Here is a 14855-nt window from a genome sequence, read left to right on the forward strand (position 1 = left end):
TAACCATTCATTTTTGTTAGTCCTTGACCGCCCATGTTTTTACTGCATTTTTGTACTAGACTTGTTGATGTCTCATATTTGTTTTGGTTTTTTCCCCTCCCCTTCATAATGCCTTCAGGTCCTCGAGGGTACCGAAATGAATAAATAAACAACATAAATAAATGGGCCGCAAAAGCAAAATTCCGCTAGAAATGTTTTTTTTTTTTTTTTTTTTCTTTAGATAATCTACAACCGGTGCATAGTCTATACCTATTCTGCACATAAAAAAATTATCTGACCCATCGCACCTCGAAACAAATGCTCTTTAGTATTAGTATACAGAGAAGCTTGTGTGATCAGAAATAATCATTAATATATTGATATAAAAATAGCGCAAAAACAACGGGACAAAAAACAAAGAAGTACACAGGACAAGCGCTAACTGGCAGTACGCCTTGTTGATTTGGCGGTATGCCGTGTTTTTGTTTAGACGAGATTGCGTGCGTGCACGGCAATAGCAAAGTTGGAAGCATTCAATAAACTTTAGTTGCCAGTTAGAGCTTGTCTTGTGTGCTTCATTTTTTGTCCCGTCTTTTTTGCACTATTTTTAATAGGAATGTCAATTACCAACTTGCCCAGCCGACCAAGCTTTTACAATCAGTAATATGAAACCTGTAATTCACAAAATCCGTCACGTCACAACGAACGAGCTCGAAAAAGGAACCAAATGGTTGCGTAGCCTGCACCTGTAGACAGTCTGCACAGCGTAAAATTTTAACTTTTAAACATGCATAGTTAGCTGACTACTGTCCAGAAAATATGGCACGTTGCGTTGTTCTCCACCCGCTTCTGACCCGGGCTCTGCGGGGGATCTCAGGTGTGGTGTGCGGCCGGGGTGAACCTGACGGGGGGCCGGACCAGGGACGGAGGCACCATTGTGGGGGCCAGCATCTTCTACAAGGAGCAGGGTCCCGATCCCAACCTGCCGTCTCCCTCCAACGACATCGACCGGCTCGACCGCGAGCTCAAGGTGAGGGGACGCTCTGCCACCCAGGGTTTGGAGAACGCTTCTGTTGGGTGCCTCAAACGCGCCTCCCCCTGGCGTGTCAGCGTCCTAGCCCACCGGTACGGCCAGAGTGGTCTTAAAGTCGCAACAAACGATGCGGTAGAGCGATGCAGAAGCTTACGTGCACTTTAAACAATAATGTAGGTTAGTGGAAGTGTTTGGCCCATAGTTACGCACCAATGGGTGGCTCAAATCTGCTAAAGAGCCAGAACGGCCAAGGGGCCAGGATGGGACAATACGGCTAAGAGGCCGGAACGGCCATGAAGATTTTGAAGTTCAAGGAACCCACGAGGGTACTTTGGGGAAGCCCTGGGTTCCTAGGAGCCCAGTTTGAGAACAGGATTGAAAGATTAAGGTGGGCTAACTGGATACGCATTGTGACAAAAAGCACGAAGGACAGACGGGGACAAGAACATGGAGATGAGATACCAGCGCTAACTCACAACTGGCGTTTCAGCGCACTTACGAGAGAAGAGATGGAAGGAGTGGGAGTAGCGCTATTCCAGTCTCGGTCTTGAAACAGCACGACTAGCCTCGGGACGATGTGAGAGACTGGACAAAACGAATGCCGACTATCAACCGCCTGATAGCCGGCATTCGTTTTGTTTGTTCTCACTTCGTCAGTGTCTGGTTGTGCGGTTTCAAGATGAATACATACCAACTTTCCAAATGATTAATTCTGTCAAGTCCAGTCTTTCTGTTCCTGTCCTTGCCTGTCCTTCGTGCTGTTTATTGATCATAATCCAGTTTGACAAAGTTTAAGAATCCCTGGTTCAGAGAATACGGTAACTGGGGCGTTTGCATGGCGTTGCTGCGACGCTAATCACTTTGCAGGAGCAAGAGGCCCATCGTAGGGAACAAGAGGAGATGGCCCAGCACCTCTCTTCCCTGGTCTGGATCTGCACCTCGACGCACACGAGCAGCGAGGTGTCCGTGGTGGATGCCAACAATCCGGCGGACATCCTCGACTCCTTCCACGTCTGCCCGTCCCACCTGCTCTGTATCGCCTCCGTACCAGGCAAGTCCTTCCGAGCCAGTTTGTAGAATAAAAGGTTTGGTGGTTTCGAGGAAAGCCTGGCCCCTATTTTAGTACTGCTCCGTGAACATGATTTCATCGAGCAGGGGTGACACGTTTAATATCTTCCCCAGAAGAATAAGATGACAGTGTCTCGGAGCCTTTCGTTGATTAAAAGATCTCCCGTGTAAGAAACAAGTTGTAGTAAAAATATATTCAGGTGACTATCGCAGGAGCTTCAAAACTTTGGTCATAACAGCCAGTTGAAATTCTCTCAAAAACTGTAAACCGCCTCATTTTTGTGCGAACCTTGATTTTCGCGAATCGCACAACCCGAAAATGATTGCGAAAAACTTGTCATGCGAGTGTAGTATCACCCCAGGCTACCGATTTAATAGAGCATACTGCTTTCATCGGGAAATTTTGTGCTCGCATAATATTCCCGAAAGCTGCATTTCACAAAATTAGCTAAGTGTCGAGCCTGTAAAAACAAGGTGTTTACAGTTACAGTATCTCTGCAGAAAATTATGTATATCGCCTACTGAGGCGTGCCTTCCATCGCCGCAACACATGACCACTGCTGACTACGAGCTGAACGTTGATGCAGGTGCGAAAGAGACGGACTATCCGGTTGATGAAGAGTTCAGCAGGCTCGGGACGGGCGAAGAGGTCACGCAGAAGCCCAAGCAACCCCCCGCCCAGCGGGAGAAATCGTCCTCGAAGGACGCGGACGCTCAGTCAAGCGATGCCAAAGACCAGGACGCAAACCTCGGGGTCGGAAAGCTCACCTTTGTCAAGTGCGCCGTAGGGAGCGGACCCTCATCACCTCCAGACGAGCGTGAGCCGTTTTCTCGTTTTTCCCCTTGCATGTGCCACTTCTTTTGCTCCGGTGCTTTCATTACCTCAGCAGAGGGAGAACATAAATGTACTGGGTTGTCTGTCTCTTTTTTGTGCTTTAGTTGTTTTGTTTTTTTAATGTGAAACATTCTTTGGCTAGGTGTTCGGTAGTTCGTGAAGCCCAGATGAAAGCGTGGCTGCGAGGCTCGACACTGATTGGTTGACGGGTGGGAGAGGAGTGAGATGCTCGACGCTGATTGGTTAACACGATCACCTGTGCACACTGAGGGAAAGGAGCTAGAAAGTATGGAAGGCTCTGGACGATCGCTAGCTTTATCAGCCCGATTAGCAGTAGTATCGCTCCATTCTAGGAGCAACTATCAAATGTGCACATGGTGCGTGTTAAACTATCTGATGAAGAGCGCCGTGAACGTAGGCGTTTGGCATCTGGAAACTCGTAGTACCACTAAACGTTGGCGATGCTAGAACATTTCATGTGTGCGAGACAATTGCCTAGCAATTTACCATAAAGTTTACACTTTTTTTGTTAACGCATGTTCTGCGAAGAGCTCAGCCCACTTGTAACGACCCCACTTCACTCCAACCACTATTATAGCAATTGTGTGCAGAGATGGCATCGAAATTCGGGGAAGTCTCGCGTTGTATAAATTATAAATGTTGGTCTAGTCTCGTTAAACTGTTTATGTAATAGAAAAAGCTTGCTAAGCTTTTGAAGTTTGTCATAGATCAGTTGCATTGTATTGTTTAGAACATTGGGGTTCCATTCTAACCGTCTATTTAATGAAACTCCAGAATTTTGTTTTATGCTCTTTTTGAACCTCCAGAAGTGGAATTATAGTTTAGAGGCCCGTTTTCGAGTGGTGACATAAGGAGAAGACTTTTCTCGCTTCAGGAGGCGAAGGCCCGGCTGCTGCGATTGCGGAAGCGGTTGAAGGTGAGGAGAATGGATTCTGTCATGCTGTCTCTGTGGGGCTAGTCTGAAATACCTCTGTTTGATGTCGCCAGGGTGTCCCTTAACAGTCACCGGGCTCAGGCATTGCATGAAATGCTGTGAGAGTGCAACAGCACTTGATGTGGTTTTTTATTGGAATTTGGTGTTGTGTGGCCTGAGGTCACATTACGTGGTCATGATGTGTCATTGTTTACCTGCAGTCTCGGAGTTTTTGTTACGTTCAATTTACACCAGCTTGTGAATTGTGACCAAGTGAGCTTGGTCACAATTCACAAGCTCACTTGGTCACAATTTTTATTTTTAGTTTAGCTTGCTTGAAAGTGGAAACCATCGAGTGACATGCTGGGTTACTGTGGCATTTATTTTTGCAAAATGAAGGAGATAAAATGGAAGCCAATTTGATTTTCTTTGTCTTTTATTTGTCTCTCTGTCATAATAAGTGTTACAATGGCCCACAAAACAATGCTATTAGATGATTTTGCAAAAAAAGACTTAGTAGCTGAACATTCATTCACAATAAAAAAAAAAAAAAAAGTTTTTTTGTTTGTTTATTTGTGTGGCATTATAGTTTCATCATTTCGAACAACAACTGCACCATTCACGGGCACCTCCACAGTGAATCCTAGCGCAATACATTAGGGGACTGGTCTGTGTGGTCCCGTCAAAGTGGCAACTCAACATATAGCCCACCCTGTGAGCCGAGTTCCGTGTAGCCAATCACTTTCTGTAACCGTTGGCAGCCATTGAAGAGCTGGAGGGCAATGGTGCCAACGAGGGAGGCCCAGCGCGGGAAAAGAAGGAGCCGATTCGGAGGCCGTGGGTGCTGCTCAAAGAAGGGGCACCGCCAGACATTGTCAAGGACGGCATCTCGGAGTTGCCAACCGACAACCATCTAGCCTACGACCAGCTGGAGAAGATGTCCAGCGTGTTGCCAACCATGTGGCTGGGATCACAGAACGGAACGTCAGTGTCTTCTCTTCGCTATTCTCATTAGTACCTTCGAAATGAAGCATGGTCGCAGCACAGCCCTGTTAGTGCAAACAAAAGATAGCTGGATTTTTATCATTTTCTCCTAAAATTTAATGGCTGCCATAAAAGCTACTAGTGTGATGGAAAGCCCTCACTCAGGGCAGTAACCTAAGCAGTAAAGTTCAGTGCCCCTCAATACTCTGTTCGAGTAAAACACAAAAAATGTGTCGATGTCGTGTTTGCACTAACAGTGTTGGGCAGTGTACTTGGGGAATAGGGGGTTGAATGTCCGTGTGCAAGAACGAGGACGAGTAAACTCTGCACGTTGATTGGCTGCAGTGGACAGGAAACGGTGTTTGGAAAAGATGCTCATGAAAATGACAAATTATGTACTGTGATATGTCACAGCAGAACACAATACAGTGATAGCCAGATAAGTGTTGATTTCCAGTTGTTACATCTGATCCCTGACGTCTGGCAGTAAGCATGTTTTATTTTTGTGAATCGAGTGTGTTTGACATACCTACAACCTTTAAAGGGGTACAGAAACAAAACTTTTGCACTTATTTCTTTGTTTAGAAGTGGTCTAGTATATGTGCTGGCAGCCTAGAAACACTAGCCTAGACTAGTGTTTCTGGGCTGCCGGCAGGAAAGTCAAGAAAACTAATCTTAAAACATGTTAACAGATTTCAAAATTGCGTCTCGTGGCGGTCTGTGAAGCTCCGTTGGAAGGCTGTCGCATCATGAGTTCCTTAGGAGCAGCACCACTTTGCGACATTATGGGTCGCTCGTGGAGCTACTTAGTCCTGAATGTGACATAGCAGAGAACGCTAACGTGTTTACTGCGTTGTATAGGGAGTATTCACTGGACGGCATATTTGTGGGCGCTGTTTAGAGCGCATGCTCAGAACGAGCTCACATCAATAGGCTGCTAAGACCGGCACTCTTGATGGTGCGGAATGCACGTTGCAAAAGAACTGTGGAAACTCTCCGTCAGCACGCGCTCAGCAATCGCGCACACAGCTATGGCCGCCAGTGAACACTCCCTATAGTGCTTCTGCAACGTGCATTCCACACCATCAAGATCGCCGTTCTTTGCAGACGTTAGGTAGGGGCTTGATCTGAGGATGCGGGTACCTCTGCCAAACCAATCATAGCACTCCCCCCCCCCCCCCCGTAGCGCTCTCAAATATGGCTCCCACAGCTTGCGGGTGTCACAATTGCTGGGTACTAAAGGTCATTTCTACATAGTGGACCCCTCGAGCTACTGCTGCGGTCTGAAACCAACACGTTGAACCAAACGCTCGTGGCACATAAAATACCGGCATGGCCGCAAACGACATTACAGGCAAGCTAGGGCGCACAGTCTTCGGATTTTACTGCTAGGCGAGATTGTCACGCATTAACGCCACCAAGCGGCAACACTCGCAACTACAATACCCTTGGCAGTGCAGGAACTATTGACGTCACGAGTGCGATATGGATTGCGCTTTTCGCTGGCCGACTTTAAAGCAAGAGGTAGAGAGCTCGCGGTCACGTCATTTCGTTTCCCTACCCCTTTGAAGTGTGTGAGTATTGGTTAACATAAAATTTTTCTTGTTATGGCATATTTATTTTGATTCCTGAGATATCGTAAATTTCATAATCTATACAATTCGTGAAAATTGGGAGCTTGCAAGAAACAGAGGTTTTTACGATATATCTTTTATGAACTGTAATGTTAGTATTAGTATTTGGCATTGTTTGTCACTTGAGGGTATTTTTATTTGCATGCTTTCTTTTTTGCAGGATCTACATGCATTCTTCGGTGGCCCAGTGGAGAGTGTGCATCGACTTTGTGACGCTCTGTGACTCAGTCCTCAGTATAGTGTGAGTGGTCTAAGCACTAACAACTCTTGTTCACAAACAGCAAAAGAAACAATTGGGACTTGTGGAACTACAGTAGAAGAAAGAAAAGCAAGTTTTAAAAATGAAGGGTCGTATTTCTTGAGGTAGTTGCGCCCTGAATGGTGATTTCTTTTAATTATTCTTTTCACACTTGCCACACAATACTGGCAGTCCAGTTTTGTTGAATAGTTCCAACAAGTATCGCTGTTTATTGATACATCGAAGCCTGTTAGGCCCGCTTCAGACTGGGCGATTTCGCCCAGCAACTTGACGTAGCAACTCCAGCAACACGGGCCGCCCGCGTTCACACGCAGCAACCGAATTGCTCCGACTTGCTATCATCATCATGAAATTTCAGTTTTCTTACACTATTTAGACGCACAGCTACGCACTAAAAAGGTGTTTTTATGTCTTTGAATGGTTGTGAGAATACTAACTCATCTTTCTGAAAAGGTTTATTTCCAAAAACAATCCATTTCAAACCAGAACCAAGTTTATAGCTGTCATCATCACCACCACAGGGGTGTCACGTGAAAATATTGCGTCCCTGATTGGCTGCAGCCATTTCAAACGTCTTTGAATTGCTCCGAGTTGCTCGCTCGTTCGAGCCAGACCCGATCTCAGCAATTCATGTCGATCTAGGGAAAGCTAGGGAACAACCCGCCAGCAACCCCGAAATTGCTGGAAAAGTTGCCCCGTCTGAAGCGGGCCTTAGATATTATATTTTGCAAAATAAGCTGGGGCGGCTATTGGGCTTCATTGTTCATAAAGATTTAAAAAAATAGCTGTCGATGAAAAAAAGAAAGTCACGGTGGTTGACTAAGCGACTTAGCAAAGAACTGCATCACAAAGAGTATATTTTATTAAAGCTTTAAGATTTTTGTTCTGCAAATGGTGCATTGCTTTCTTTCAAAAGTGGGATGGAAATCTACTTAAACATTGCATTGAAAGTGTATTTCGACGGTTGATTTGTTGCAGCCACGTCAAGGGGCGCGTGTTTGCTGCTCTAGCTGATGGGACAGTCGCAATCTTTCATCGAAAACAAGGCAAGTCTAAATTAGTTGAATCACTTTTGCTCAGAATATATTGTATGATGAAACTGCAACTTTAATTAAGAACAAATTGTGTATGCCCTTTGGGACGCTTCTGAGGTATAGATAGACAAAATTAATTGGTGTTGAATGAAATGGTCGCTCAAGCGTTGAAAGCGTTGAATGTCCAGTATATTAAGGTGATAGGGAAATTAATGGGCAAGTTGGTACTCCAAACTTTGCATGTATGCTTTTTTTTTTTGTTTTTCTACGAAATAATTTGTGAAAAATTGCTTCAATACGTGGATGGGGAGGAAGTGGCCGAGTGGGCTAATGCGTCTCAGCTCGGAGCGTGAAGCGAAAGCTTGTGCTGGGAACCTCCTGGGTTTGATCCCCGTCGCCCCCGCCCGTTTTGATCTGGATAAGTTGCGTACCGGCACGCGTTCATGTGATCACTACTGCGTGATGCATGTTAAAAACCCTAGGTTAGCGGTTGTACTGCACTGGCTAATTTTCTCATTTACAGCTAAGAGACTGATTACCCGTTGAGGCGCATCTCCATCAGGGCTGTATAAACATAGAAAGCAAACCAATTTTTTTCAATACGTGGAAAGCACGCGACCTAGTTATCGTCCAGCTTGGAAAAATGCTCGTTTGCTTTTCGAGGTGGAAAAGTTTATGTTGCCACATATTTTTTATAATATATTGTATCCGCATTATTTAGGAACGGTTTAGGTGCTGAACCAAACTATACTTTGCTTCACAGTTCGACCGCAGCCAACGCTGCAATCGAACGGAGGAGGTCAAGCAGCGCCAAAAGTGCGTCGTCGCAGTGCTCGTCACCTTAGTGCATTTGCTATCACCTGCTAAACCAATCTGGCGCAGTGAATGCGGCGTGATCCCACACTTTTTCCCGCGTGACATTGGTTTAGCCGGTGATGGCAAACGCACAAAACCGACGAGCGCCGTGACAATGCACATGTGCTCGATGCCCCAAATCTGTGGCGCAAACCAAAGCTTCAACATTTAAGTTTTTTCATTGAGCCCGTTGCATGGCTGCCGTACAACTTGGTTGTGGATGTCACCATGTTCAGACGGCCAGTGGGACCTAAAGAATTACCATCTGCTGGACCTTGGAAAGCCACACCACTCGATCCGGTGCCTGACCGTGGCGCACACCAAGGTCTGGTGCGGGTACCGGAACCGGATTCACGTCGTGAACCCAAAGACCCTTACCGTTGAGGTCAGTAACCCTGTGAAAGTACCCCCTGTCCGGACTTTTTCTGCGTCTGTGGTCTCTACGAGCTTTATCATTTCTCAATTCGTCAAAGAGTGGCACTCATTTCTAAGACCTTTCAGAACCTCAGTATGTCCTGTATCTAATTAAGGCCCGTTCACACTCTTGCGACCTCTTAAACCTGGGTTCCTTAAAACTTGTTAAACCAGAAAACACACTGGCACCATCTATTGGGAAGCAGTGTAAACTCGGCGGTCCGGCATATTTTTTTTATTTCTCGAGAATTATCCTTTCTTTCTTGGCTCGAAAAACCTTTGACAATGTTATAAACGAGCCTTTCTATGGGTATTACGCACATTTGACCTCGAAAATCCCGCAAAACCTTCGCTCTTGTGAAATGCAGTTCCAGGGTCACCGCATAGATGGCGCCACAATGTCAGTATGTTCCCTCATTCTAAAAACATTTAAGAAGTTGTAAGAGATCTCGTCTCTCTCAGTCGTACTCGGTCGCAAGAGTGTGAACGGGCCTTTATGGTTTCGAATCAGACTAGTTATAGGTCTTTTTGGCTAGGGCTTGAAGACTGAAAGAACATTTTGAGGGGTGCAGATGGTCTTATTCTTTCGGGGGGCAACAGCATTCGTTTGACGCCCACCCCCGGAAGGAGAGCCAGATCCGCCAGATGGCGTGGGTGGGCGACGGCGTCTGGGTGACGATACGGCTGGACAGCACGCTACGGCTGTACAACGTCCACACCTACCAGCACCTCCAGGACATCGACATAGAGCCCTACGTCTCCAAGATGTTGGGTGAGTGCCGATCAAGTTGAACAGTCTTCTATGGGACTGCTAGACTAGGGGAATGCGCCAAATGGAGTACTATATATTCAATGTCAACTATTTTCTGTCGCATCCCAGAGCACTACTGGTTTTGACAGGGTTGAAATACTGGAAAAGCAACACTAGCCTTAACAATGCAGCTCAAAATACGTAGTTGACATTAAATATACTGGGCAAGAGATTACTTTGCATTCGATTTCAGTTGGAGTGCAATAATTGTAGTATTCAAATCTTTACAACCTGGAAGGAAGCTAGAAAAACATGCTATCTCTGCCACTTGCAGCTTTTTAGAAAATCTCATTGCCTCCTTTACTTTTTGCACCTTGTTATGTTGTCATAAGATGGCTTAGGCTGCAAACCGGCATGTTTTGGTACCCGGAGAATTAACTATAAGATATCCGGAGGAACTATTTTTGTCAGTAGTACAAATGTCATGGTTCTAGGCAGCTCTTCTCATTAAAATAAAATGTTAGAGAAGTTTTCTGGACCGTTTGGGACAACCCACGAAGCAGCGACTCGGTAGTGTATGGTCGACACTGAGGTAGATGAGAAAATGTTGCAAATCTCTTTTCAATGCATTTCAGGTGCCGGGAAGCTAGGTTTCTCATTTGTGCGCATCACGGCACTGCTCATCTCTTGCAACCGACTCTGGATGGGAACCGGGAATGGAGTCATCATCTCCGTGCCCCTCTCAGAAAGTGAGTCCTTTCATTTGGCCAGAATATTAAACATTCCCGAAATATTGGGCATCATTTAATGCCCAACCTAGCTTACATATCGTGTAAGTAATACTTATCTGGATTATTCAGTAAGAAAGAGCACTGAGCATGCTAGCCAGGAAAATTGCTATGAAGCCGCAGCTTAGTTGCAGCAGAAGTAAAGTATCGCTCGTTTAGGCTAAGTGTGCAATCTGTTGTTTCTCTGTCGACGCTTCGATCTCATAATTGTATTTTGAAGATATTTCTTGTAGCTCAATTTATACGCTCCGCAAGAGGCGAATTAGATCTTGCTCATGCTCTCGCGGTGACCAAAATGGGACTCCAGGGAAGGTTTGCGAGTCTTTTGGGTTTTGTGTCTCGTGCGTGTTACAGCAGGCAACAAGCAGACCATGGCGGCGTCTTCCGCTTCCACGAGCACCGGCGGCGTGGGTGGCGGCATCAAAATGCCCGGCGGCGTGGTGAGGGTGTACAGCGACAGCAGGGAGAACATCACCACTGGCAGCTTCGTGCCCTACTGCTCCATGGCGCAGGCGCAGCTCTCCTTTCACGGACACCGAGACGCCGTCAAGTTCTTTGTTGCCGTTCCTGGTGAGGGTTTTGCGCAAGGGGGACTTTGTGGGAATTTCGTACGCAGTTGTTGGTCGTGTCTCCTGCTCGTTTCGTGTTTTGTATCCAAAAGTGTGGAGTCTTTTTGGGAGGTGGTAGCTGCAGTTCGTATCGTAAACATATCAAAACGAAACGTATCCCACGAACTACAGCGGAGCTGTTAAGGGCTAGTTTCCCCAGTATCGTGTCCGTCAACAAACAAATGATAACGCTAAACTCTGGACAGCTACCGCCATCTATGAGTGATGGCGGCAACCTTTCGAGCGTTTCCACTCTGCCTTGCCCACTTGCAGCCGGCCATTATTTCATTCCCACCATAGTACAGCTTCGCTGGTCTTCCTTCTTCCCCAGAGTGGAAATGCTGAAAGTTTTTACTCTAATGTATTTTTTGCCATTATGCAGGGACTTCTCTTTTGGCTAAGGTTATTGGAGGCGTAGTAATTAGGTATCCCTGCGACAGTGTGAGCCCAAACACCAGATCCGGCCTTTATTTTTGCGTCTGCGATCCCAGCAAACTTTATTTTCTCTCAGTTTGTCGAACAGTTTCAAAGGTTGGGACCTCAACTTCGCTTTTCATTCCTAATTCGGACCACACCTCTCTCAGAAACTGGCAGGTGCGCCAAGGAAGCGTGAAAGACTGTTTCAGCTCATGTTCTCATCGATAGCACCTGTGATAGTAGCGCTATGCCTACCAGCACACACAGTTGGCACCATACGTGGGAGGCCTGGAACAGCACTCAATCTTTGGAGTGTCAATTGCAGGCACAGGTGGCATCATCTCTTCCGGCCTGAAGGGCAGCCCGGAAAAGAAGCCAGACGTCTCTCTGGGAGCAGACGGATCCGGACCCAAGTGCATGCTCGTCCTCTCGGGGGGCGAAGGCTACATCGACTTCCGGATCGGTGAGCTTGGGCTCCGTTGTCTGCGTTGTTGGAAGCCGCTGCCTGAGGAGGTGCTCGTAATGATTCACTGCATGACTATGAAGTGAAGGGACCTATGGGTAGGCCGTAGACTTTCCGGTTGGGACCGACAAACGTCGATAAACACCTGTCTTTGTCAAGAAGTAAAAAAACAAATCTTTTAACATTGATAAGCGTCTGTGTCAAAAATGCAAAATCGGTTCAAATTAAAAGACACCAACTTTAACAAATTTTTGCTACAGTTGGGCTATTTTTGTTGAAACCCTCCCCTCTTGAAGTGCCTACGGTAACTTTGCACTATTTTTTTTTTCACCGATAATCATCTTAGTTAGCGTTCGGTCAAGGAGGTCACCGAAATGCACCAATACCTTAACGCCTTACTGGTGAACACGCCTTTAGACGCATGGCAATTTTGACTGCAGCTTGAGGGCCGCGTCTTTAATCACTTTCCCTTTTTATTGCACGGGAGGAAGCGCCATCTATTCCCAAACATCGGAAATAATTTTGCTTTAGAAACCAATGCATAGATGGCGGCACAAAAGAAAGTTTGACAAGGTATGTGTGGTTCCAAAAAATATTGGCAAAATGAGGAAAAAAAGGTTCCCACTTTGTCAATATTTTTTGCTCAAGGAAGTCCCCAGATAAGGAGTTCAAAATGAATAAACAATGAAAACATCCGCCAATTCTTTTTTTACAAATAAACACTGGAATGTCTACGGCATACCTCTAGTTCTAAGACCAAAATGTCATTCATTGCAATTGCGTAGCCGTAAAAGGAGCCGCCCAATTGTGGGTTGCACGACACTGTTGTGCAAAGGGGCTTTCATGTTATGCTGGGAACTCTTGCACTTGAGCGCCATGGGGTTGAAGGTCTGTAATTGGGAGGTCAGTTCCTGAAAATCGAGCCATGTGACCGGGAAGTCATGTGACTACCTGTTAGCATCCGAGAGGTTTTGATGACGCCCTCTTTCGGTGACATCCTCTTAGTGATGTCACAAGTTGTGATTCTGGCGACTCATCATCAGTTGCAAACGACAAGTTTGATGGCGTACGTAAAAAGCATGGCAGAAGCTCGGAATTAATCGGATCCTTAAAGGTGTGCTAAAGTGCTTTCTGAGATCTTCATTCTATGGTCATAACTCAATCTAGGAGAAGTATTCTAAAAAGCCCGAAGTTACATTCATGCGCTGCCAATTTGCATATCAAAAAAGTTATCAAAGTTCCCGACACTTGCCGTCGGCACAAAACGACAGATGTCACCAACGCACCTTGCTGAATATGGTCAAACGACGGACGGCGCGCGTCAGCCACTCGTGAGCGATTGGTGGCTGCATGAACGAGCGGAACTTTTATAAATGCTTTGATACACAAATTGGCCACGCATGAATGTAATTTCTTTCTTTTTAGCATGATTAGAGGTTGTATGTTATGACAATAAAATGATGATCTCAAAAAGCACTTTAGTGCCTGTTTAAACCAACACTGTCAAAGTTGACAGTGTGACAGTGCTGTTATTTTCATTGATGAAAGCGGGATTAATTCCACTTAAGACGGCTTGCCAAGTGCATCTTTCTAGAGTGGCGACATCCCTTGGGAGGGCAAGTGCCACCCTTTCCTGGCCGTAGCCACCAATTCGCCCTTTGCCTCCTGACCGATGTCGAAGACATTTGAATACTTAATGCACGGCGTTGCATGTTCTAAAAGATACCCCGCCTTATTTCAAAAGTGGTGATGCTCAAAGAACTCGCAGACAGCTCTTAATAGCTGCATAGAGTGGTAGGCAAGATGGCGGCCCCCCCCTAGCAGACGACAGAGTTGTCGCCTACACTGGGAGGGCCGCCAGCCTAGCAACACTGAGGCACTCTTGTGGAAAGCCGACCACAGCGGTGCTTTTGGGTTGTGCTAGCGTTATTGGATTAAGTCAGTTGTGGAACTCCCGCAGAAGGGGATACCCACCTCATTCACTTCAATCCACCTTCCGTCGTTCTAAGCGCCATCTATAATCAGTGACAGGTTAAGAGTTCAGGGCAAGGGAAAGGAAGGCTGATGAGGGGGAAGCAGGCAGAATGCTGGAGCGAGCGGGATTTTCCCCCTCTCCTCTCCAGCAATCCATATGTGGTCTGTAAAGCCCTCGCCTTTCCCCTCTTTTCTTAAAAACAAAAATATTTTTTGTTGTTATTTTTAATTGGGTGGCGCAAGCTACCGCCCGTTGTAAATAATAGAGCGATTACCATCTAGCTGTCCATTTATACTTTTACTTGTTGCTCCTCACTTTGCCTGTCTATAACAGTAAAGGATGCCCTTTTCACACTGCTATATATGCTATGCATTTTTGGCGCCGCCTATCGGCAGATCGTTAAAAATGCCGGGCTTCAAGCCTCAAAGATGGTGGCCCCTCTTTCTGCGTTTCGACCCAATTCTGGACAAAAAAATTCAAAATTGCGGTTAAAAAAAAAAAAAAAAAAATTTCTCGCAAGCTGATATTTGACAAGGTCTGTTATTGATCACAGTATATACAATGATTTAGAATTTGTTGTATCTCTTATTTCCAAACTAGCAAAAAGTATCTTGTAAACAAAAAAGGAACTAAAAAGACGCATTCCACAAATTTCGGAGTTCATTATATCAACGCGCAGCTTAACGATTTCACTTTACAAGGCACTAGTGTTTGGCAGAATTGCAGGGGTCAGAACTTACATAAGCCTGGCAACATTGGGAAACATTTCATATCAAGAAAAGAGCCCCAAAGAAGGGGATTCTTTAAAAAGATTTGTGCAAGTC

The 14855-nt window shown here is 45.8% G+C and overlaps 1 protein-coding gene across 13 annotated transcripts in view; it reads left to right on the plus strand.

The window, feature by feature from the left end:
* LOC8044067 (C-Jun-amino-terminal kinase-interacting protein 4) overlaps positions 1–14855 on the plus strand; it is a 37459-nt gene that overhangs the window by 20056 nt on the left and 2548 nt on the right. For 10 of the 13 annotated variants that reach the window (XM_029978987.2, XM_040218716.2, XM_040503957.1 and 7 more), the window contains 12 exons: positions 857–1009; positions 1880–2063; positions 2668–2898; positions 3811–3852; positions 4611–4833; positions 6628–6708; positions 7705–7772; positions 8852–9000; positions 9630–9801; positions 10416–10529; positions 10923–11138; positions 11919–12056. In XM_029978987.2, the coding sequence (XP_029834847.2) occupies positions 857–1009; positions 1880–2063; positions 2668–2898; positions 3811–3852; positions 4611–4833; positions 6628–6708; positions 7705–7772; positions 8852–9000; positions 9630–9801; positions 10416–10529; positions 10923–11138; positions 11919–12056 (1771 nt within the window). The remainder of the gene's footprint in view (positions 1–856; positions 1010–1879; positions 2064–2667; positions 2899–3810; positions 3853–4610; positions 4834–6627; positions 6709–7704; positions 7773–8851; positions 9001–9629; positions 9802–10415; positions 10530–10922; positions 11139–11918; positions 12057–14855) is intronic. The other 3 variants (XM_029978977.4, XM_029978979.4, XM_040503960.2) reach the window with 1 other exon arrangement.

Source organism: Ixodes scapularis, unplaced genomic scaffold (genome assembly GCF_016920785.2).
Source record: "Ixodes scapularis isolate PalLabHiFi unplaced genomic scaffold, ASM1692078v2 PGA_scaffold13__105_contigs__length_92229423, whole genome shotgun sequence".
NCBI lineage: Eukaryota > Metazoa > Arthropoda > Arachnida > Ixodida > Ixodidae > Ixodes > Ixodes scapularis.